A 26,969-nucleotide genomic window follows, 5' to 3' on the forward strand; every position below is an offset into this window, starting at 1 on the left:
AGAGGGATTACAGAAAGCAAATGAGAGGAAATTTTTTAAATAAAACTTAAAATATTAGACTAAAAGAGAAAAAAACCACAAAGGATTAACCATTTAATTAATATGACTAAATCTGACCACACTGTGATATTTAGGTTTGGGGTTAGGCCTTTGGAAAATAATCCTTGTGTCACACTGGTAAAAGTCAATGTCCAGTGCTTGAGTAAATTATAAAGCTTCATTTGAGCACATGAAAAAAATTAAAAAGAATGACATGAAAGTAAAAATATGATTCCATCAAGATATATAACTTTATGCTATGATTTTCACTGGTTCCTATAATAGGTACTTGATTATTACATGTTTTAATGCTATTTATTTTCATTCTTAGTCTGTAGTATGTACCTTTATAGTTTGTTAGACTCAAGAGAAAGAATCCTCCATCAGTTCCCAGAAGGCTGATTTCATTGTGAAGTGATTCCAAATCACTGCCATAAGTAGAATACCCCGTCTGACTTAGAACTACTTCAGATCCCTTTCTTTCTTTCTTTCTTTCTTTCTTTCTTTCTTTCTTTCTTTCTTTCTTTCTTTCTTTTTTTTTTTTTTTCGGGTCTGGAGATGGAACCCAGGGGCCTTCGACCTCCGAGCTACGCCCCCTGCCCTATTTTTTATTCTTTATAAAGAATAACTGGGCCTCACTGAGTTGCAGAGGGCCTCACTAAGCAGCTGAGGCTGTCTGCAAACCCCAATCCTTGGTCTCAGCCTCCCGAATGCTGGGATTACAAGTGTGTGCCACTACATCCAGCTTCATGATCCCAATATTGATCAGAGAGTCCTGTAAGTCAGCCGTTCTTTGCTTTTTACTGAAACATGGGAGTACTTCACAGTGCTCATGAGGCCAAACTTGTAAAGAACTGGTCTCTAAAAGTAAAATCACTATGTGAGCTAGGCATGTTTGCACATGCCTATAAGCCCAGGAACTCAGAGACTGAGGTAAGAGGATCACAAGTTAGAGGCTAGGTTGGGCAATTTTATGAGACTTTATCTCAAATTTAAAAAATTAAAAAGATCCGAGATATAGTCCAGAGGTAGAGCACCCCTATGTTTAATCTCCAGTATAGAAAGAAGAAGGAAGGAAGGAAGGGGAATGAAGGAAAGAAAGGGAGAGATAAAAAGAGAAAGGAACCAACATTTGAACATTTGCTTCCATAAAATAGTAGAGCTATTTGAGACCATGAGTTAGGATCCACTATGCCATAAATGTGCCACATCTTTTAAAAATGGCAGTTAGCTAAAAAAAAAATTTTAAGAGATAAAGATGAATATTTTGCAGAATCAAATGCAAAATTCATCTGGCTTGGAAAGATTTAAAAAATCATGTTCAATCTATTCTACCATTAGAGGTACTGCAATAGCAAAACTTAAGAGACTCTGGACTAGACTTCAGAGATTTTAATAAATATTTTCTTAGGTCCTCAAAAATGATGGAAATGAAGATAAGCAAAGGATAAAAATAATGTAAGCTTATACTTATTGCCTTTTAGATACTATTCGTTAATTTCAAAGGTCAGCTCCAAGACTCCAAGAAAACCTCTAATTGCAAAGACAAAGAGCAGTTGGGAGTGAAATGTTCAGTGTACTGGGAAGCACTAAAGCCTTAGGGGCCAGCAGCCTTGGATTTGAGCCCACCTAGGAGAAAATTCACAGCAGTGGGCTTTCCCCTTGGTAAAATGGAAAGGATAGCTCCTAACTTGCAGGGTCCTTTTACCTGCCTCCCGTGTTGTCATCTACTGACCTGTGGCAATTCTTATCACTGTTACAAATTAAATAACGTCATCTATATAAAACACGAGTATGAAACCAAATATAAACCTTCAACAAATGTCAGTAATTGCCATGAGCTACAATACCATAAAGAATGCAGAAAAGCAGGCTTTTTGTGATAAATTGAGAAATGAAGAATACCACATTCAGAAAGGAAATTATCCTTTTTTGTAATTAACAATGATGTAAGATGAGAGAATTTTTTTGCATATACTTTTTATTGCAAAACTTATGTGAAATTAAATTTTAATAAGTTTCTAGAGATACTTTTTCTACGCAAAGAGGCAATTTCTTGTTTCCAACAAACTTGAAACAGGACTAAATCTTGACCAGTTAGACATTAGAGAAAACACCAATATTCATTCATTCTCTTTTTCTCTCTCTTGAGAACTATTTTACTACTTTTTACTTTCTCGGTGACAATGCAACTTTGCTGTTGTCTTTTATGGTGTGTGTGTGTGTGTGTGTGTGTGTGTGTGTGTGTGTGTGTGTGATATTGCCCTGGACTTTAACTTTTATGTTTTCTTTACATTTTATATGGGGGAAGTTACCCATTGGCTCCCGAGTTTTGTTTTTTATTTGTTTTTGTTTTGGGGGATTTTTTTAAATTGGAAATAAATGGCATACATTTAAACTCTACTTGGTGCCCTCTCTTTCACCCCCATTTTCCTTTCCCTCCTCCCAACAATGAGTATCCAGGGTAACCATGCTATATTCATACTTTTACAAATATTCGGATGTAGCCCCACATTGATCAAGTTCAGCCTTCTTCCTCTCCTATCCTTCCATTCAAACTTTGCTGAAATTTCCCTTCCATTATCTGGAGTACCTCTGGTATCCCCAATGCTCCCTAGTTTGGGCATATTACAGGAAACATATGTCCCTTCTCTTTCTGTGCTTGGCTGATCTCACTTAACATAATGCTCTCCAGGACTTTCCATCTTCTTGCGAATAACATGATTTTGTTCTTTAGAGCTGCATAGAATTCCATTGTGTGTATTTCCCATAATTTTGCGATCCATTCATCTGTTGATGGGGACCTAGGTTGGTCCCATATTTTGGCTACTACGAATTGTGCTGCTATGAACATAATATGCATATGTTAATGTAGTTCTCTGATTTCAACCCCTTTGGAAAAATACCTAGGAGTGGTAGAGCTGGATCATATGGTGGATCTATTCTCAGTTTTCTAAGGAATCTCCACACAGATCTCCATAGTGGCTGAACTACTTTGCACTCCCACCAACAGTGTAAAAGAGTTCCTCTTTCCCCACATCCTCACCAGAATTTGTTGTTACTTGATTTCTTTATGCTTGCTACTCTGGCTGGGGTTAGATAGAATCTCAGTGTAGTTTTGATTTGCATCTCCCTGATGGCTAATAATGTAGAGCATCTTTTCATGTATCTATTGGCCCTTTGCATCTCTTCTTTTGTGAAGTGTCTATTCAGTTCAATTGCCCATTTCTTGATTGGGTTGTTTGTTTTGCTAGTGTAGAGTCTTTTGCAATCTTTGGATATTCTGGATATTAGCCCTCTATCAGAGTGGTGGCTGGTAAAGATCTTCTCCCATTCTATAGGCTTCCTCTTTAGGTTCTTTATGGTTTTCTTTGATGAGAAGAAACTTTTTAGTTTGATGCCATTCCACTTGTTAATTCTTGCTTTAATTTCCTAGTTTTGGAAGTTTTGTTGAGAAAGGTACTGCCTGTGCCTATATATTGTAGTGTTGAGCCTATGCCCTCCTCTAATAACTTCACAGTGTCCTGGTCTAATCTCTAAGTCTTTGATCCATCTTGAGTTGATTCCTGTGCATGGTGAGAGGTAAGGATTTAGTTCCATCTTTCTACAAATGGATAGCCAGTTCTCCCTGTACCATCTGTTGAAAAGTCTGTTTTTTCTCCAGCATATGAGTTTGGCCCCTTTGTCAAAGATTAATTGATTATAGGTGTGTGGATTTGTTTCTGTATCTTCTATTCTGTTCCACTGGTCAGAATATCTGTTATTGTACCAGTATCATGCTCTTTTTACTACTATTGATCTATAGTATAATATAAGTCTGGGATTGTGATGCCTCCTGAGTGATTCTTATTGCTGAGAATTGCTTTGGCTATTCTGGGTTGTTTCTTTCTCCGTATAAAGTTCATTATTGATTTTTCTAGGTCTTGAAGAATGCCGTTGGTATTTTAATGGGAATTGCATTGAATCTATGTTTTGTTTTTTGTTTTGTGGTACTGGGGATGGAACCCAGAGGCCTTCTACCTCTGCGCTACACTCCCAGTCCTATTTTATATTTTATTTAGTAACAGGGTCTCACTAAGTTCCTGAGAGCCTCACTAAGTAGCTGAGGCTGGCTTTGAACCTGCGTGATCTTCCTGTCTGTGCCTCCCAAGCACAGGGATTACAAGCGTGCACCACCACACCCAGCTGAAAAATATATTTTTAAGTGCTCTAATCATTCCCCTATTACTTTTCTCAAAAAAACAGACTCTTCCAGGTGTGGTGGTGCATGCTTGTAATCCCAGTGCTTGGGAAGCTGAGACAGGAGGATCACAGTATCACAGCCTCAGCTACTTAGTGAGGCCCTCTATAACTTAATGAGACTCTGTTTCAAAAATAATGAATAAAAAATAGGTCTGTGGGTGTATCTTGGAGATAGAATGCCCCTGAGTTTAATCCCTAGTTCTACAAAAAAAAATGACCTCTAAAAATATAATACTTATTTCAAAGTTACCCTAAGTGACATATATGCTGTTTGATTTAAGTTTTTAAAAGTGTCCCAATCTGGGTCAATGGAACAAAATGGGTCAAAGATTTTTCTCTGTTTTGAGATGGCAATAAAGGTTAATTATGTTGGAACTTTATTCCCACGGACCTCAATGTAGTCTTCTCTGTCAGTGCTCTTTAATAGGAATAAAAGTTTCTTTTCTTTGTTTCAATAATTAAGAGTTAACTACATAAAAGCTTGTAAAATGCATCCATCACATAAATTTACTCATCAACATTAATAATGGCTGCCTCTCTCATGATCACTCTGGCACTGCTACCAACCTGCACAGAAATCCCAGCAATCCCATATGTGGACCAGGGCCAAGACCAACAGGGCCAAAGTATGGAAGACCATGACAGACAAGGCAGAACTCTATTGAAAATAACAAAATCCAAGAAATGCAAAGAGGAGAGTTCCAAGGGAGTAACGACACTGTCACACAGGATAGGCAGACCATGTCAGGCAAGACCAGGTAATCCACTAGATCAGCAATAAAAGTTCATTTGTGACTTTCACAGGACCAGCTTCCTGGAGGTGAGCGGTATGTGTGGTGGGGGTTGGGGGATCTCAATCTTCTTCTGCTCCCTCGGTGAACACATCCATCCATCCTCAAGGCCTCAGCTACACACTGAAGACTCACACATCTGTTTTTTCATCTCATTTTTTCTTTCAATCTTCATACTTACCCGTGAGTTCAGAACTTACTTGTTTATTCTCGACATGTCTAATTTTCCCCTTGAACCCTGTCTCTGACCCTATTTTTTCTGTCTCCATCAGTGGTTATCTATTTAGTTCCAATGCCAGGGCTCTGTCATCCTTTAATCTTCCTACTCACTCACTCTCTGCATCATGTTCTTAAGTCTAATCTCTCCTCTCTACCCTATGGCCCCAGGCTGTATCAGCCCCTCAACATCTCTTGGCAAATCAACAAGACCTTCTCACTGACAGCTCTTAAGACAGGCTCCCCCATTTTATTTGAAGAGTGAACAACGGTGGAGTGCCACTATAAATAAGACCAAGCTATGATCTAAGTCAAGGCTATTCCCTGCCTTTTCTCTACTTTCGGGGAAAAACTATGCTCCTTAACATGGAGAGCTCAGTCTTCTACTGCCTGGATACAGCCTGTCTCTGCACTCTCTGGCTGTTCTGCTCTCACATGGTGTTCTTGAAACATAAAACTCCTCCTGGCCTCTAGGTTCATGCTGTTTCTCTTCCTGGTATCCACTCTGCAGTTCATCTTGGCTGCCACTTCCTCCCTCAGCCTTCATTCTTCACTCATTGGCACAGCTATTTAATTTTCCTCTGTCCCTTGATAGGACCCTGTGTACCACTCTATGGCTATACTTACAAAATATATGATAGTTATTCCCCCTGTACCTATTTATTGGTTGTTGTTGTTGTTGTTGTTGTTGTTGTTGTTGTTGCGGTTCTGGGAATGGAACCCAGAGGCATTTGACCTCCGAGCTACAAATCCTGCCCAATTTTTTATTCTTTATTTTGAAACAGGGTCTCACTGAGTTGCAAAGAGCCTCACTAAGTAGTAGCTGAGGCTGTCCACGAACCGCGATCCTCCAGGTTTCAGCCTCCTGAATGCTGGGATTACAAGCGTGCACCACCATGCCCGGTGGGTTCTTATTTCATTCCAAGGACACAGGGATGAAAAGGGAAAACAATGTTATGTGTCTGCCTCCTCTAGTAGAATATGGGACTAGATTTATTTAATCTTGGAACAAGCACATGTTTGGTCCAAAAACATATGACTTTATAAACAAGAATTGTTGACATATAAACACAAGATTATATGAAAACACAGGAGAGGCACAACTAACCCTGCTTTGCTGAGTAGTCAGGGAGGTCTGCCTGGCCAAAGTGCATTGTTAAGACTAGAACACAAACCATTTGGATATTTGGATGAGAAATTGAATCTTAGAGAAAATGGAATTTGCTCGGTAACAGAGCCAGTTAAAGGAAGAGTCAAAAATCAAATGCAAATATGATTCCAAAATTTAGAATTTGCTCATTATTTCTACCAGTGGAAAAGAGACTCTAATTATGATATACACCACCTTCTCCTTATACCACTAGAAAAGGTGGACCTTTAGTTACTCACAACTGATCAGCGAATAGAAAGACAAAAAGACAGAAATCAGCTTATATTTTATGAAAGTTTATATTAAATATCACTCAACCAGTGTGGTAACACTGATTGCTCCCTATAGACAAAGCCAATATTTTCTTAAATGTCAACTAACCAGAAAGTTTACCAATTAATAGTTACTAAAAAAAAGTAACAAAAGTAACTCCCCAAGTCAAACCTGTGTGTACACAGATGCACACACACACACACACACACACACACACACACACACACCTGTCTCTTAGCTGGATAAAGATATCATAAATCTGCCCCAGCTGCCCAGAAACAATACATCTGAGTCAAAATTAAGAACAACGAAAAGGGTACTTTTCCATTCAACTTTCTCTTTCTTTTGTTTCTTTCTGGACATAATTATTAGCTTACTACCATCAGGTAACCGTGTATATGTAAGTTAAAGGGTCATCTTTTTTTTTCTACTGTGTATTGAATCCAGGGGTGCTCTACCTCTGAGTTATACCCCAAGAACTTTTTTTATTTAGAAATATTTTCACTAACTCTCCATACTCTGGCCCCAACTAAATCTGTGATCTTTCTGTCTCAGCCTCCCAAATACTGGGATAACAGGCATGTACCACCATGCCTGGGCATCCTAAATTTTAAAATGCTAATTTTTACTGAATAGCATAGATATGACTGTATTATACCTTGTATTTTCAAACCAACAACTGTTATTCCAATAAATCAGTTATATTGTCCTTTTAAGACAATGACAAATGCTAAAATAACCTTGTGCTTTCAAACAAAAAAAAAGATTAATCACCATCTTTGTAAAAATTGTTGTTGAAAAGGTCTGTATTTCTAAAACAATAGTAGTGAGACTTATTGTCTTCGGTGATAAAATACCAAGATATTTATTGTAGTTGCCATCTTTCTGCAGAAAATACAAAAAGCTCTTCTCTTTATATCATTCAGTATTGCTAAAGTACACTAGAAAGAGCTATAATTGTTCCCTTTCCCTTTAGCTAAATCTTATTTGCTGCTACCAGTGCTTGTCCAACCCCACACCTACCATACCAACCCTGCACCACCACTATTACTCAAGACCTTAAACTCTTATTTGACCACCAGACCTTCCCTGCTTTGACTACACATCACTACTGGCACCAAGTCCTTTTTTTATTGTTGCATTGTAGTCATACATCTTAATGGGATGAAAAACTTGTAGAGACATACAGGCACACATCACCCAATCACCCAATCGCCCTTAGCCGATCCCCAGCCCATTCCCTCCCCACCCCTTCTACTACCAAGTCTTAATAATTTCTCCTCTTTTATGTGTTTACCTCCTCACCCCCACTGACAGTACCTTGCCTAAAAATTTTATTATTTTTCATAAAGGTGTCTTCTAATCCCTCACTTCCCTCCTCTGGCCACAGGTGTCATTTGATTCTCTAAAACAAAAATCTGAGTAAGTTACTTCCTGTTTATGAACATTTAAGCAGTGGGTTTTAATGTGAGGGGATAGGGTAGAATTATTTGAAAGGCACACAAATCCACACACTTGAATTATTGTAGGCTAAGGGCAAAGAATAGGGATGTTCTTTTGCTATAAATGTATGTTGCAAATTCCTCTCTCTGCTATAGTACTTACTTACACTCCATTACATTGGAGATTTTTTATATTTATAATCACTAGTTGTTTAATTGAGGAAGGGCGTTCTTTTTAGTCATCTTAAGTCCTATATTTATGTCTATCACTGAATAAGATGTTAAAGAAATGTTCATTAAACATGAATAGTCTAGGAGGAAACAGGGATGAAAAAGAGGAGAAAAGGCAAGAGAGACAGAGGGAGGAACCAAGGGATGCTGAGAAGAAGGAGGGAAGAAAGGAAATGTCATAATTAGAAGCTTACAGTATCACCAAATTCTTACATAACACCACTTTTACTCTATTTTTCTAAATTTGGCTCCCAATTAAATTATCATTTGTACTACTAAAGAATTTCTAAGCATTTTATTATGATGTGCACAAAATAGTTGTTTCTTTGAAATAGCTTGCAAATGAACTTGCAAATGCTATAGCCTGAATATTTTTGACAGGACTCAAAGTGAGAGCTCCTAAGGAACCAGCCCTTCCGTGATGCCAACTTGTTAGACTATTAGTCCTTTTCCCTGGTGAAATTCATATGGGCCAACATGTGGCATCAACTACCCTCTTTTTGAGTAATGATGATTTTCTATGAAACTTTTCAGGAAAAGACATTATCTTTTGAAACTTCACAAACAACTAATACTTTTCTACTTAAGGTGGAAAGATAAACAGTTTATTTTTCTATTATTTTTAGTAAGAATCTGTTTTCAGATATATGGCTTTTAACATTCATGACATTTACAGTGCCTTTACCTTTCCAAACATGAGTATAGAGATGATAATAAAATACTAATACAGATTATAATAGCTTTCATTTATCTAACCAAGTAGGGTTAGCAAAGTACTCCAACAGCCACTCTAAGTTCTCTATGTCAGTAGATTGCCATTGATGCCAAGCCTTCTTCCTAATCCTCCTAAGATGGATATGGTGGTCCTTGCTTCACCTTGTCCCATTCATGCTCTCCTCAGGCAGCCACCAACCATTGCCAGTTATCACCATGACCTTTCCAAAGCACAGATCTGATACCACAAGAATTGAAAAATGTGGCCATGCTTTGTACCCACACACATCTGAATGTGAATGTTGACACTGGCCCTTGTTACCTTTATGACTGTGTAAATGCTGTCCTCTCATCTACAAAATTAATGTTTGTGTTAATGTTTTCTTAAAAATATTATTGTAAGAATAGAGATGGCATGTTTTATTTTTATTTTTTTTATTTTTTATTTTGGTGGTACTGGGGTTCCTGGAAGCCCTTCTACCTCCGGGCTACACTCCCAGACCTATTTTTACATTTTTATTTGGAAACAGGGTCTCCTAAGCCAGCGCGGGGCTGGCTTCAAACCTGTGTGATCCTCCTGTCTCTGCCTCCCAAGTGCGGGGATTACAAGCGTGCACCACCACGCACGGCGAGATGGCATGTTTTAAAGTGTAGTTTAGTGACCCGCACCTATATAATCAATAAATGTTGGTACCTTGTTATAACATCACTCCTCTCCATAATAATATTCATGAAGAAGCATATTTTTTCCTAAGAAAGTACAAGGTGCCAGGTGTTGGGTTATACACTGTCAGTGGTACAAGAGCTAGAGAAGCCTACCATCTAGTAATCATGAAACAAGAACATCCATGCTTCAATAGAGAGAAGTAGAGGTACGCAGGTAGATCATGTAAACCAGTCTTAAAGTCTGTGACCTGGAAGATGATCTGGTTGGAGAGGGGACATATGGGATGTGTCATAGAGTGAAGAGGAAATAAGCATGAGCTGGGGACCTGACCTTTGCAAAGGCATAAGTCCAACACAGCAGGTACAGAAACTAAACCTAAATGATGTGGCCATGCAGAATGATGGAGGAAAGGAAGAGTAAGGAACAGTGGACAGTGGATGGCAAGAGGAGAACATGAAGAGGTGAAGGACCCTGGAAGCCATATTAAGAACTCGGTAATTTTTCCTGAAGAGAACAGAGAGTCACTGGAGAATTATGAGCAAAAAATGGACTGAATAGTATTTGCTCTTTAAAAAGTAACATCCTATCCAGGGTTTGTTAACCTAGTCCACAGATCCAAGACTGTATTTTACTTAGGAGATTTGCAAGTCCCTTGAAATTAGATATAAATGTGTATTTGCACATGCACACAAGTGTGTGTGTGTGTGTGTGTGTGTGTGTGTGTGTGTGTGCTCATAAATATTTTTCTGGAGATAATATCTGCAAGACCAACTCAAGAACTATTAAAAATGACCATCAAAACATTTTCTGCACAATGAAGTTCAGACTCATAAACTTTCACATTTTGATTAAAATCTCTCCATTTTTCTCATACAGTTTAGAATATTGCCACTTGCAATGTTTTGCAATTTCCAATGGAAAGGTCTCTGAGCCCTTCTCCTTACTACAGCTTGACTGACCACCCCATTCTTTCCAATCTACTCTACTTCCCAGCCTGTTTTCTTCTCAGGAACCTATCTTTCTTTCAAAACCTGGTTGAACTGTTTCTTCTTTCTCTAGTATTCTCTCATATCCTTTCCCTATTCTTCACTAGCACAAACATAAACCACAGTCATAGAATTCTGGTGAGCCAGCTAGAGTGAGAGAATATAGACTAATAGTCTAGAAATAGAATATCCAGAAACTGACCCATACTTATGTGGAAAGCAGATGGACAACAAGCTTGCTGTGCAAATCGGTGGAGAAATAATGGATTGTTTTTAAATGGTACTGAAGCAACTTGTCATCTATAAGAGGAAAAGAATGGATTCTTATTTCACATCATTCACAAAAATAAACGCCAGATGGGTCAAGTGAAAGCACTGAAACTTTGAGAAGAAAATACATAGGATATCAAACAAATTAAAACTGAAAAATAAATTTGACTGCTATAAAATTTTCTTTTATCGAAAGATAGCATGAAAATTAGAGAGGCTAACAATATACTGGGAGAACTTCAAAGGGTTAGTATCCAGAATATGTGAAAAACTCTTTCAAATTAGTGAAACAAGAAAAATATTCCATTTTATTAGAAATTAGGCAAAATGTGTTACCATTATACATATCATAGACAGATTTAAAAAAATAGTCTGAAAAGATCAACTTTGGAAATGGTTTGGACAAATATGGTTTCTTATCCTTTATATGAGAATTTAAATTATTAGGGACACTTGAGAAAATCATTTCTATTACTTGGTAAATCTGAATATATATATATATATATATATATATATATATATATATATATATATATATATATACACATATCACTACCCAAAGAAACTTTCATTTTTGTGTACTAGTAGATGTATGTAAAACTATTCCTAGCAACATTCTATGTCAAAAAAATTAGAAAAACCCCAAACAGCACAATGTATAATAAATCAGTGTTATATGGACCATCAGATAATAAAGTGAATGAAGGTTATTTACATTGAGATAGAATGTTAATAATATAATATTGAATACAAAAAGAGAACAGTTGAATAAAGATAGAAAGCATACAGCATCATTCCATCTGCACAAAGATAAATGTAAACAACACTATCTAAACAGTATGTGTTTTCAGGATTACTAGGCCCATGGTAAAAGTATAGAGAAAGTGAAGAAGAACAGAGTAAAAAAAAACTTCAAAAGAATAGATTGAGTTTCCATAGGGGAAAGCAGGATATAGGTTTATAATTAGGAGAAATTTTAGGGAGCATTCATCTACTGAATTAAGAAATATGAGTTTATTTCATTATCATATTTTTAAAAGAATATTCCTGTTATATACACTCTCATGTATACACATTTCACTTAAAACAAAACAATCCTAAAACATAGACAATGACCCACATTCCTCTATCTGAACCGTTGATATCTCTGGCATTCATTTCAGAATATCCTTCTTTTACAGATTCTTGTTGGGGCCGTTTTATTTATCATCACATCATTTATACAATTTTTGAGCTCACCCTGTTGAGATTTTTATGACTTCTTAATATAGTCACTGGTTTTCAGCTTTTTATCTTTTCTAATATGAGTATTTAAGGCTACAAATATAAATCATTCTACTTATATTTGTAATTTTCTTCATTATTTATTTTTCCATGAATGAGTTATTAAATTTTAGTTTTTAAATATCTATCAATATTTAAAGTTTATTTATTTATTTATTTATTTATTTATTTTTATTTTATTTATTTTTTTTTTCTGGTACTGGTGTTCCTGGAAGCCCTTCTACTTCCGGGCTACACTCCCAGACCTATTTTATTTTTGGAAACAGGGCTCTTAAGCCAGCCCGGCTGGCTTCGAACCTGCGTGATCCTCCTCTCTCTGCCTCCCAAGCGCGGAGATTACAAGCTTGCACCACCGCTGGGCCAATATATAAAGTTTAAAAGATAGTTTTTGGTTAAAATGTAGGACTAAAATGCATTATTGAACTAATATGTAGTTTTTTGTTACTAATTGTATCAAGTTTATTGAGACTTCTTTTATGGCTAGCACATGGCCAGTTGAAAACTTTTTGTATGTATATGGGTGTTTCTGTGTGAATAGAGATTGACAATACCTGACAGAGTCAATCTTCTATATGAATCTACTAGAATACAATCATTAAGTTTTGCTATACTACTGGAAAACTACATATAGTTTGTTGATAATATTTTAATTCACTCTGAGAGCCTGTTATCTAATTAGAAAGATTCATCAATAAATATTAAGGGCAATTTTAGATAGATAAGTATTAACTTATTTCATTCTACTTTCTATTTTTATCTGTCTTGCTCTTTCTTAACCTTTTATGTTTTCCATTATATCTCTTAAAGATCTGTTTTCTCCACATTTCATTCCACTTATTTGGCCTCTGCCAACTTGGAAGTTATAACTACATTTCTACTTCTTTATTTATTCTATAAATATTGTGACATACCTCTTTAATATAACATGCACAATTAACATTAATGTTAGTATCTGTACCATGCTTCCAAACAATGGAAAAATCAGAGAATGTTTTAAATCTATTTATCTTTCTCTTGGTTGATATGTTTTTCTTGTTCAGAAGTTTAACTCTACATTAAATTTTTAATCCAATAGTTAGCTATTTTGCTATTATTTTATTAAATTTAACCATATATTTTACTTTCTTATTTCTTAATTTTATCGATATTTCTTCTTGCTGCTCAGACTCTCCTGGGATCAGTTACTAAAAGTTACCCTTTTTTGTGGTACTGAAGATCAAACCCGGGGGCATTCTACCTCTGAGCTGCAAATAGGACTGCATTCTCAGCCCAATATTTTTTATTATTTATTTTGAAACAGGGTCTCACTAAATTGCAGAGGGCCTCACTAAGTAGGTGAGATTGTCCTCAAACCTGCAATCATCCTGTCTCAGCCTCCCAAATGCTGGGTTTACAAGTGTGTGTCACCGTGCCCAGCTTAAAAGACACCTTTTGACAACTGCTTTAGTAAAAAGATTTCTTTGTAATAAACTCATTTTATCTTTGTCTGAGATGTTATTTTGCCCCTTTTGTTAAGAGATAAATGTAAATATTAGATTATTCTTGGCAATTTAGACATAACATCGAATGAATCAGTACTTTATTATTGATAAATCAGTTCTGCCTTTAATTTTTTATTTTATGTTTACTTAACACATAATATTTATATATGCTTATGAGGTATTGTAAGATAAAGCAATTATGATGTATATGACCTAATCAGGGTAATTAATATTTCCTATTGTATCATACAGTACTGGAACTAATTTCTCCTCTCTTCTAATTGTCAGTCTTTTGAAAATAATCTTTACTCTCTGGCAACTTTTAAGATCTACTACCTCTTTTACTCTGTAATTTTATATAAACTTAATATAATTCTAGGCGTAGACTCCTTTGTATATTTTCAGATTTTGTGGAACTTACTCAATCTGAAGATGGGTGTCTTTCAACAGGACTGGAATTCCTCAGCCCCTCTATGCTCTTTTTCTCTGCTAGCTTTTCTTAGCAGTCCCACAATACCTTCTTGCTCTATCCTCCACGTCATTTAAGTAGTCGTCTTTATTTTTATTGTCTTGTCTTTCTTGCTACATTCATCTAATTTCTCCTTAGCCTGTAATTTGCTATTATTTCCTATAGCTGTGTTTAATTTGCTCACTTGAGTTCTCTTTGATAATTTCTTATTTCTTCATCAAGCTTTCAAATCCTGCTTTTTTTCTTTAAATATATATTAGACACATGCACATTTCATCTTGTTTGTAATTTTAATATCTGCATCATTTGCAGGCCTGATATTTTGTTTTGCTGTAGCATTTTACTCAGTCTAACTATTTTGCTATATATCTAACAATTTTTATCCCATGCTAATTGGAAATTTATTTGTGAGATAAAGGCCTAACTTTAAAACTCATAGCTTCAGAAATTTATGTTTGTATCTACCTGGCACTTGGGGGCAATACTGACATATAACAGATAATAAATATATATTTAAATGCATATAGATACAGACCCAGAGCATTCCCTCTAAAATCCAAGTCTTCTCATGATTATCAGTTAAATATCTGAAACATATTAAGTGACTTTTATTTATTTATTTTTTGGTGGTACTGGGGATGGAACCCAGGGGCCTTCTACCTCTGGGCTACACTCCCAGACCTATTTTATATTTTATTTGGAAACAGTGTCTCTTAAGCCAGCTGAGGCTGGCTTCGAACCTGTGTGATCCTCCTGTCTCAGCCTCCCAAGCACGAGGATTACAAGTGTGCGCCACCACGCCCGGCTTAAGTGAAATATTTTTTAATTGAGATTATCTTTAGATTCTCTAAAAAAAAAAATGTACACACCTATTTCCTCCTTAGGTCATATGGCTAACTCTTGCTGACTCCTGAGCAATCATCTTCCTCATTCCTTCTTCCAGGGATATTTCCGTATGTCATCCCAAGCACCATCATCAACAAAAATTGGCACAGATATCCTCTCTGTGTGTTTCTAGTATGCCTGATATTCATTCAAACATAGTTTTTCACAGTGTATTTAATATTATGCCTGAATATAAAGGTATATGAAACCTGAACTCAACTGCTTTGTCTGGCTCACTCCGTGTCCCCTGCACTTAACCTAGTAGATATCAATAAATGGTTTTTCATGGATGAATGAATGAAATGATGCCTTTTAGGATATAAGTTTTCAGCTCCAAATATTTTTTTCAAGTTTTAGGCCTTTTTCTTTTGTATCAGTTTACACAAAGAAAATTTCTTTGTACCTCTGTTTGAAATGCTAGTTCAGAGTCAGCAAATTGCATACTCTTTTCAAATCAATTTATTCAGTTAAATTGCTTCCTTTTGCCAAAGAGAAAGAGCACATTAGCACTTGAATATTTTAAGATTCAAAACAATCTTATTGTTTTTGAATGTGCAATATTATTAGCAAATGAAAACTGGGATAACTATGACCATTAACAGTCTACTCTAATTAGTTATTAATTATATTGCTGCATTCTACTACATGGAAGAATTAAAGCTACTTTATAATCATTCCTCATTTTCATCCAAAGCTTGAATCTTGAAAAGGTCATTAAAGTGCCATCTTAATTTCTTTGCCAATTTGTAGATATTATGACTCATATTAAGATGCTTTGTTTAAGAAACTTAGACTCTACTGAGATTTTTGTTTACTTGTCTTAAACTTTCTATTAGAATGAATTACCTGTCTCGGCTAGAACTTAACCCTATTCTCATAGCCCCTTTAACTATTTATGCATGTTCTCAAAAATATTAATTCTGCCAGCACATAGTAGGTATAGTCAACTGTGCTAGTACCTTAGTATACATACAGGAAGAAGAAACAGGTTGACCTCAAGATGAACCAGCAGAACCCTTGCTTTCAAAGGCTTTCTCATCTAGAAATGTAAGAAAGAGATTAATATGTAGGTGTTCCTCTGCATCTATAAATATGCATGTTATTCAATGCTAACAGTTATTAAGCTTTACTGTGTTCCAAACACAGCTTTACATTTTCACAAGTACCTCATTTCACCAAATATAAGTCCATTTATTACAGAACACAGTAATTATTCTAGTACAATAAAGAAAAAAAGGATACTTTTTTTTTTTACAGTACTAGGGGATGGAACCCAAGGGCATTCTACCTCCAAGCAACACCTCCAGCCTGTTTTTTATTCTTTACTTTGAAACATGGTCTCTTTGAGTTGCAAAGGGCCTCACTAAGTAGCTGAGTCTGTCTGCAAATTGTGATCCTCCTGTCTCAGCCTCCCAAATGCTGGGATTACAAGGACACTTCTTAAAAATAAGAACTGTAGATGAAAAAGGAGAAGCCATAGATGAGAAAATAAGGAGACCTGAGGGAAGTTAGGGGGGGGAGGGAAATTCCCTAATTTACATGACGTACATTCACAAGGCCAAATATGAGACGGAGGGAGAGGGAGGGAATAGGGTGGGGATTGGGGAAGGGCTAAATGTGTGCATATATGCTTCTACCATCTTTTACTCCATTAAGATGTATGACTACAATGAACCACAAAATAACATTTTTTGTATAAGATTCATTCCAGATATAAAAATATTAATATGGTATAACATGAAGACTTAGAATTAATAAAAATACATTAACTCATGTTTCAGTCAGCATTCTCACTGCTGTGACCCAGTAAGCCCAACTACGCACAACTTAGAAGCAGGAAGATTTATTTTCTCACAGATCTTGAGATTGTAGAAGTTCAGTCCATGTCAGGCCAGGTCTGTAGAGCTCAGAACATGGGAGCAGGAGGCAGAAAGAGGGAGAACAAGACTCTGCTTTCACACAGAGACTGGAAGCAAGAGAGAAAGCAAGGGTTGGGGGGACCTTACATAGTCCCCAATGCCACACCCACAGGGATCCACCTCCTCCAGGGACACCCTACCTGCCTAGGTTACAAAACAGTAAGTCCATTACAATGTATTTTTATCATCTGATTAGATTATAATCTTCATGATTTAATTGTATCAACTGTGAACATTAACACATGAACTTTTCAGGGAACATTTTATATCTAGACATAATTCATTTAATCCTCACAACTCTTCAAGTTAGATCATTTGTTGTTCTCATTGTATAGACAAAAGAAAACTGATGGATTCAGAGATGCTGCGTAACTTGTATAAAATTGCATAGATAGTAGGTAGATGAGCCAAGATTGAAAATACATTAATATTATTCCAAGTGCCACATTCTTAGCTTCTATACCAAGGAGGTATTGGGTTCTCTCGGTTACAGTGTGTTCCAGAGTTTCCACATCTTATGTTCCTTATGTGTCTTCATTTGAAATTGAGGAATACTAGTACTTCTATTAATTCTTGAGTACATTTAAGAATTAAGTTGTGCTAAACTGAGACAAATTTCAAAAGTAAACTGTGTTTTGAAAATCATTAATCTACACTTTGCTTAAAATGGTTATAGCAATCAAACTAGAGTGATTAGTGAGTTTTACTAAACCAGTGAAAATTAACTTTTTAAATGTATGAATCCATAACTAAATATATTACATATAGATGAAGATGTTATGATTCTAACATAATGATAAAGACTGGACATAAAATGAAATTAACTTTTACTATGAATGTAGATGTCTGTTTTGCTATTTATTTGTTTAGAAGAAAAATCAATAGTGGAAACTAATATTCTATTTTTGAGGTTCTATTTAAAAGATTTTGAGGTTTTATTTATTTATTTTGAGGTTTTATTTAAAAGAAAGGTTTTATATATAGCAGCATTTATATATAATATATTAAAAACTTATTCTAACATTACATGGAATGTTACAAATAATCTTTGTAAAGAGCCAAAAATTATGACTAGCCTGAAGTAAGAGACTTATTTCACCTTCTGTATCAAATCATACAATCTGTTTTTTAAAAGCTAATGAGTTAAGAAACAGTAACTATATGCTACATTGGTTTTATCCATAAATAATGGACTATATGTAAGAACAAGTAGCAGTTTAATATAGCAGAGACCAATTGTATAGTCATGGATAGCAGAGATTTCATGTGTGGAAATCCAGCAAAACAGAATTATAAATGTCAAACAGAAAATATCTCATTAAAATACTTTTTCTAGAAAAGAATAAAAAATCCTGCCCCAGCTGTTCATATCTTATAGTAGACAAGATGAGTTGAACAGAGCTGAAAAGCTAGGTTTATTGTTTTTCAAAGTATGGTTCTGGAAACACCTACATCAAAAATATCTAGAATGGTGTGTGTGCTAAAATTAAGGTTTATTTCCCTTTTTTCACAGACTTTGCATTATCAGTACCTTTTTGAAGAAAGCCCAAGAGTTTTAAACAGACACATCCATCCACTAGTGATTATGGGCATGATAGACCATTGTTTTAGCACTTTGACTTTTGCCCACCTACTACTTTGGACTGCTGGAAAAAATTATCCAACCACTAGTTACCATCTATCAAAAGTTAAATGTTTCATTTACTACATATTTATGAATAAGTAAAAGGGAACACAAATATATATTCACATATTCTGATGCAATCCAACTCTTGTATGATTATAAATAACTGTTCAGAAACCTGATGAAGTGGAAGTAAATACTTTATGAAGTCTAACATGATTGCAGAAAAACGGAATTGGGGTAAGCCTGGTAGCCACAGGAATAGAAAGGGACAACTCCAGAAGTTATTTTGAAGAAAAAGAAATCAGGAGAATTCAGCAGCAAATTAAATTTAAATGGCAAAGAGAAAGGGGAAAAAATAGAATAGTTGGGGTTTTGCATCTTGGTAGCAGAAAATAGTAAGGCACTAACATGGGAATGGAATGTGAAATCATTCTGAAAACGATTAAAAATATGGGTATGGAAGAAAGTGGAGCTTTTATATCTGGCTTTTTTATTTCTGCATTTATAAAAATAAATGCATTTTAAAATGCAATTATAAAAATAGAAACCTGAATTTTTCCCTAAGTTATGTATGAATGTATCTACCAAATTGTGACCTAATTAATTATTATTTTCTATTGCAGCAATTGTTCAACTGTCAAGCTCTACGAAAACTAAGTATTCCTGATAATGACCTTTCAAATCTGCCAACCTCTATTGCTAGTTTAGTTAATCTTAAAGAACTCGACATCAGTAAAAATGGTAAGATTCTCATCTCCAAATATCTAAATTTTAAATGTAAATGTGCTGTAATGTTTTCTTAGCAAGTGATATAAAATAACTTCTTCCTTGATTTTAACACAACTATAAGTTAATCTTCTTGATAAAATAACTCCTAATTACTACATAAAGACAGGAAATCTCTCTCTCTCTCTCTCTCTCTCTCTCTCTCTCTCTCTCTCTCTCTCTCTCTCTCTCCCTCCCTCCCTCCCTCCCTCCCTCCCTCCCTCCCTCCCTTCTTCTCTCTCATCAATGTTCCCAATGCAGACCTTATTTTTCTTATTTTTGCATTCAGATATGTGACCTACCTTATGTAGAATATTCTTCTGCCACTACACTACTTATTTTGCTCATTCTCAGAGTATTTCCAGTATGTTTCAAATATCACCTGCTCAACAAAGCCTACCTAGTCACCTTGCATGAAATCATACTCTCAATTTCTCTTATAGGCTCCACTTTTCCCCTAGCCACAAACTTCCTCAAGATAGTTTATAGTTTTCCCATTCATTATTGTTATTGTCTATATTCTCCTGACCTATATTCAAAGTTCACAGATGTGAACTTCGTCCTATAATGGGAGGGACTTCTCCTTTTGGGACATTGATATATTTCAAACATCTTCAGCAGTACTTGGTAAATAATTGAAGCTTAACAGTATTTGTTTTATTTTATTCCAAACTTGTATACCTGGTGCTTTTATTGATTCTAGTGCTGATGTTGATATTTCTGTTGATGCTATTTCCTCTGAGTATTTATGGGTAGAACTTGACCTTCAGAAAGTCTCCTGTATCATCATTTATTCATTTATTTTTCATGAATTCATAAGTCATCATTTCTCTCCAAATGACTTCAGCTTTATATTTTATTAGAATAAAACAAGGATCAGTCAAAAAGGGTTATGTCTAGGCATTATGAGGATATAAATTATGACCCCTTCATTATTAAACCAGTCAGCTAAGCTTTGTGCATGCCGAGTACCTTCAGGAGCTGTGTTAGTACACTCAGTGTGCTTGGTATCAAGGGATTAGATAGGAACAAAATGGGTCTCTACCCACATGAAACTTCTATTCCAGCAAATTATTTACACATTGAACAAGAAATTATAGATTATCCAATAGATGATGACAATTGTGTGCAAAGATGAATTCAATGTGAGGGACACAAATCTGAAAATAATATAATATAGTATATGTGGTTATGGAAGTTTAGGGAAGATCAGACAGGATCAGTAGAAGTTAGGTAGGGTTTGCTTGATACTCTAGGTAAATGAGGATTCTTTCTGATAAAGACCATCAGGAAAATCCCTTGGCCACATATAAATATGATATCCCCAAGAAATCTGATGTCTCATAGAGCTCTGTGATAATGTCCCAGTGACCCTGTTGCTCTTCATCCTGCCAGAACTCTCCTCCAAAGATACCTTCATTGTTCTACCTTGCCACCATCAAGTATTTGCTCAAATGTACTTTCCACAGAACCTTCTCAGACCATTGCATTTAAAACTCACGTGCTGCTGTTTTACACTAAAAGCACACCATATTCCCCTTCTATGATTTCTCCCCACATGAAAAAGTGATACACCATATATTTTATATTATTTATTAATTACTTAGACTTTCCTTAGGAAAATTAATATTTAGTGATATTCCAAATTTTGTTATTGTTGCTTTGTTTTTACTATATTTCCATTGCCCAAAAGAGTATGTGGCACATTTTAGAAGTTCAATAAATATTTATAAAATGAATTCATGAATGAATGTTTGAGAGTCATCAAGTTTATAGTGTACTGGGGAAATAAGATTGACACCCATAAGTAATCAGTGATATCACAAACTACAACCCAATGAAGTGCTTAATTACATGGCACAAATAGCAATTATACATTCGTAGAGAATGGGAAGATTAATTAAGACTGCTGTATTATTAGAAAAGAACTCAAAGATGGGTTATAGCCTGAAGATTTCCCTGAAATACAATAGCATCTGAGTAGAGGGGAGCACTTTGTTGGAAGGAGATGATTAGAGTATAAACAAGAAACACAAATTTCTACATCAACTTGACTTACCACTTAGAGAGCTTTCAAGAAGATAATCACAGAAGGACCATATACAAATAAAAAATCATTTAGACTTATACCTATTGAAAGATGACCTCAGATCTACCATTATTCTTTTAAGAATATATTTACTTATATTTACTTACATATTTTTTAAAGAAATACTTTATTTAGATTTAAGAATAGGCTACATATTTGCATAGATTGGTATTACTATACTTTTATAATAATTATTGACTTATGTATTATATATATTCATACATCAAATTTTGCTTCCAAATTATATTTTTTAAGAAATATATGGCCAAATGTCATATCCCTTGGCCATTAGGCATATTTAACTACAGATTGTCCAAGTATATAAATTTTTAAAAATAATTTTATTTATGCATTGCAATTATCGATCCTGATGAGATTCAATGTGATAAAAAAAAACATTTATCTTATTGTTTAGGAGGATCAGAAAACCATGTACCACCAAATATAAGCATGAAACTCCTGAGAAGTATGATATTTTTGAGAGCATATAATAATTTATAGTGGCTCCCTTACATCTAGAATTATTTGTTTCCAAGAAGTGAATTGCAAGTTATACTCCTCAACCTTAGAAGTAGTCTACAAGCATTCTCAGAAGTCCTTAAAACTATCATTTAGTGCCTTTTAGCTGTGTTCATGTCTTCCTGTATTCTGAAAATATTTATGCAAAAAGATGGGCAAGAGATGCTGAAACACTTTGCAACGATAGCACAAAGGCTTGATGAGTATGGTGATACATCAAGCATTGCTAGAAATTACACAAAGAGCAAAAGATTTCATCCCATCGTCCCTTTCAGAAAATAATACCTAAAGAGACTGTTGCTGAATTCTATAGCAGAATCTTGGACAGTTGCTTAAGAAGCATAATATTTCTTTTGGGAATCTGTCAAGAAAGAAAAGAACAGAGCACAAAGTTAGTGAAGTTTTCACCCTCACAGTTGTCAACATTGTTGGAATAGACCTGGTAGAAAAGAAACAGGACGAGAGAATACAAGCAGCCTTGGTTTTTAATGACAGACCATGGAACATTTATCTTGAAACAGAGACTCGTTGTAAGTACTACTCAACCTAAGCAAAACTCTTTCTGAAATCTCCTTGAATTAGAAGAGTGAGCCCTTAATAAATTAATTCTCTTAGAAGCTGAGCTTAAATTGATCCTTAATTTTCTTGTGGCCTCCAATCTTTACTTTTCATGTCTAGTTCTTCTGCCTGTCATCCTGATTCACCATTTTTCTCTCTATAATTTAAAAATACTGTTTTATATTAACACCTTTAATTTTACACAGAAGTATACATGCCCAATTTGAGTAACTAACTTTCATTGACTTCTCTAACCACATTTCCAACTACTCTTCTTTTCATTTTATTGTCAGGTAATGCTAAATGGCCATTCCCAAAGGCCTCGGCTGGTTCCTTGTGACACAAGGAGCTATACCAGTTCCTCTATCCAGAATAGCCCTTCATCCCAGCTGCTATACCCCAGCGTTCAGGCGGAGTCCTCTTTGTCTGTAAAAAAATATATTTCAAGTGTCATTTATTATTATTCTCAGAAACTTTCCTTATGCCTAGTCACAAAGTAATTTTTTGTTTCTTTCTCTGCAATATCTTTTTTACCTTGTATATGCTTTTATAAACTTATCTTCTTGATTCCTCTAGATGTGACTGGATTGTGAGACCCGTGAAGTCAGCAAATATCTTATTCATTTCTCTATTTACTGCATTAAATCAATGTCCAAGATGCATGGCAGGTGCCCTACAACTGCTATTTGAGTAGTATTCAGCAGATAAACAGCACTATATAGAATCACTGTGAATAAAAATGTAATGATATTTGTATAATACTACATCAAAGACCCCACATAAGAGAGAGTCTCCATCTATTATACTGCAAACCACTCAATGTTTTAAATGAATTCTGGAGAGATATAAATGGCCCTGAAGCAAGTAAATGGGTAACCACTAAAATCAGTTGCAACCTGCCATATCCTAATATATTAATATATTGTTCTTTGGACTAATGGCCACTTCATCTCAAGCTTTTATCCCCCCTTAGCTTCAGACTAACATAGTCAAATGCATGCTGGGCCTAACTATATACTATGTCCCGTGAACACCCTAAACATAATTTATAACCAAACTCAATTTTCCTGCATTTCCCAGCTCTTTGTTACTATGACTGGAATCCATGCAGGCATTCAATGCAAAAGCATATTTTCTCCACTAATTCTTAACATTCATTCAGCCACTAACTGCTCCCAGATTTACCACCTAAATATGTTGCAAGTCTGCTCCATTCTTACCATTCCCACTGCTAGTCTTCAGTCTCCTTTATCTTTCCTAGACTACTCAACTAGCTTCCCACTTGTTTTCCTTAACTCCCATTATTGCCACCACCACTGCTAAATCCATCCTCCATAGGATAGCTTCAGAATTTCTTCTATACAGCTTACATGTCCCTCTTCAATCTAAGATGCTTCCGTTGATTAAGTCTAGAGCAAAGGTTTATTACCACACACTCAGAGTTCCATTTCCAGTGCTTAAGTTTCAAATGCCAAGTCACCAAGAATAACTTAATAAATTTTAGCTTTATGATATCCCAAAATGCTTCTTCAAATTTTTTATACTGGTCCACTACCTGTTTTTACTCTATGTGTTTTATTTACTCTGCATGCCCAAATCACCTTTAACACAGCTTTTCGTCTGATTCAGTCTCCTTTTATTCAGTATTCAAGTCTCATTTTTATGGGGTCTTTAAATTCCTAATTCAAGTCAAAGGTCCAATTTCTATACTAATACATTATATACTCATTCTAACACTTAAGATTTCATTAAAACACTTAACATTTAATTATGTTGAAGTATTTATGTGTTTTTAGCCGATGTGGTGGCGCACGCATATAATCCCGGTACCTGGGAGGCTGAGACAGGAGGATCCAGGTTCACAGCCAGCCTCTGCTACTTAGTGAGACCCTCTTTCAAAAATAAAGAATAAAAAATAAGCTTGGGGATGTACCTCGAAAGTAGACTGCCCCTTGGTTTAATCCCCACTATGGCAAAAAAATTATGTGATTTTAATTTTTAAATATTTTAGGCATAAAGTAAATAAGAGAGACACCAAAGTGCCTATCACAGAGATTAAACTTCTAATATTTATTACAGATATCATACTCTGTTTTTAAATAAATAAAACATAACAGAAACTTATAAATGCAAGTTTATATCTTTTCCATCTCTTCCCATTCTATCTGAGAGTTAATGTGTTGAGAATATGGGAAAAGTGCTAACATGTTGTATAGATTAGCTCTACATCATCTTTCTGAAGTTCATCCTTGGTGACTGGTGTGGACCTAATTGAGCCAGCAGAAATATCCAAGTTCACATTCCTCCATGTCAGATGGTGACAGAAGAGTTACTTGATGCTTCATATTTCCCCAATCACCAAATTGGCATCGTTAATTTATTTTTAACTGACTAATTGAGTTTTTTCTATAAAATGTCTTTCTTGGTCCATTTTTCTTTGTGGTTGGTTGTCTTTTAGGGTCTTGGTGGTTTGAAAGATTTATATACTCTGAACACTAGGCCTTTGTTGGTTATTTGGGCTACAAATATTGTCTCCAATTTGTGAAATATCTTTTCATTTTGTTTGAAATGCCATTCATCATAAAGAAGTTCCCAAATTTAGTGCATTGCTGTTACCTTTATATTCTGTATTTTTGCAATACATTGAAGGAATTCTTTTCTACTCTAATATCACATTTTTCTATATTTTCCTCTAAAACTATTGGTTTTTCTTTTCACATTTAGATCTTTAATGTACTTGTAACTTGTGTTTGTGCTGCATCTAATTCTTTCCGAGTAGGTGATTACTCGCTTCAGAAACATTTGTGTAATCCTTTGTTTCCTCACTGATTTATAGCTAGATGTACATCTTTTTATACAAAAAAAATTCTTTCCTAAACTCTGCCCTGCTTTTTCATCATATGAGCCAATTCCCGTGCCATTGCACATTGTTCTAATCATTAAAGCTCAATACTACATTGTAACATCTGAAAATACAAGTTCTCTTTTTATTTTTATTTTCAAATGTTGTTTTGCTATACTTGTTACTCAATTCTTCCATCAGAATTTCGGGCTCAACTTGTCAAACTGTATAAGCAATTTAGTAGAATTTTTAGAAATGTCTTGAGTTTATAAGAAAAATGTTCAACATGATTAGCAATCTGAGAAATGTAAATCAAAACTACACTGAGGCTAGGCATGGTGAGACATGCTTGTAATCCTAGTACTTGGGAGGTTGAGATAGGAGGATTGCAGATAGCCAAACTCAGCAACATTAGAACTTTAGGGAGGCTCTCAGTAACTTAGTGAGACTTTGTTTCCAAATTTTTTTAAAAAAATTAGTCTAGAGGGTCTAGAGCTTTAGCTCAGAGGCAAATTGCTGCTGGTTTCAGTTCTCAACAGCACATGGACACACACACACACACACACACACACACACACACACACACACTACACTGAGATTCCATCTAACCCCAGTTAGAATGCCATTCATCAAAAATTTAAACAATAAGTGCTGATGAGGATATAAGGAAATAGAAACCCTTATCCACTCTTGGTGAGATTTGAAAATTAGTACAGCTGTTTATGTAGATCACTGTGGAGGTAAGATTGGGAATGGAACCACCATGTGAACCAGTTATATCACTCCTGGGTATCTTCCCAAGGGAATTGAAGCCAGAATATTATAGGATACATGCATATCCGTGTTTATATCATCAGGATTCCAAAAGCTAAATTATGGAACCAGACTAGGTGTCTCTTAATAGATGAATGGATTATGAAACTGGGGTATACACATATAATGGGATTTTATGGTAGCCAAAAAGAACAAATTTACACCATTTGCAGGAAAATGGATGGAACTAGAGAATAGTTATGCTGTGAGATTGTCTAGTTGAAGAAAGTGAGGGATGTATACTTTCTCTCATTTGTGGAAACTAGAAAGAAATTGGGAAACAAAGAACTTCAGATAAATGAGAGATACCGGAGGAACAGTAAAAGGTAACTTAGGAAGGGAGTTAGGGAGGAGGGAAAGGATGAAGGAAACATTTCAAATAATGCTGTGTACGTATATGAAGCTATCAATATAAATTTAAATAATATGTACAGGGAGGGGGATGGAACACGGTGAAGTGTGGAGGGAAACACACCAAGTTCTGTATGCGTGCATGCTTCTACCATTCTGAACCTCATTATGGGATGTAATCACAATGCACCAATAAAAGTATATTAAAATATCTTGAATATAAAGATTGATCTGGGAAAATTTATCTTTCTGATGGCAAATATTGCAATCCACAAGCATGTAATTCCCCTTTACTTAGGTCTTATGTTTTTCAATAGAATTTTGTGATTTTCTTCAAAAAGATTTT

The 26,969-nt window shown here is 35.2% G+C and overlaps 1 protein-coding gene across 3 annotated transcripts in view; it reads left to right on the forward strand.

Moving 5' to 3' along the window:
• LRRC7 (leucine rich repeat containing 7) overlaps positions 1-26,969 on the forward strand; it is a gene marked incomplete at both ends in the record, with an annotated part of 413,422 nt that overhangs the window by 106,942 nt on the left and 279,511 nt on the right. For all 3 annotated transcript variants that reach the window (XM_080692757.1, XM_080692758.1, XM_080692759.1), the window contains one exon: positions 19,310-19,427. In XM_080692757.1, the coding sequence (XP_080548883.1) occupies positions 19,310-19,427 (118 nt within the window). The remainder of the gene's footprint in view (positions 1-19,309; positions 19,428-26,969) is intronic.

The sequence above is a fragment of the Muscardinus avellanarius genome (genome assembly GCF_963383645.1).
Source record: "Muscardinus avellanarius genome assembly, chromosome: 3".
Lineage (NCBI taxonomy): Eukaryota > Metazoa > Chordata > Mammalia > Rodentia > Gliridae > Muscardinus > Muscardinus avellanarius.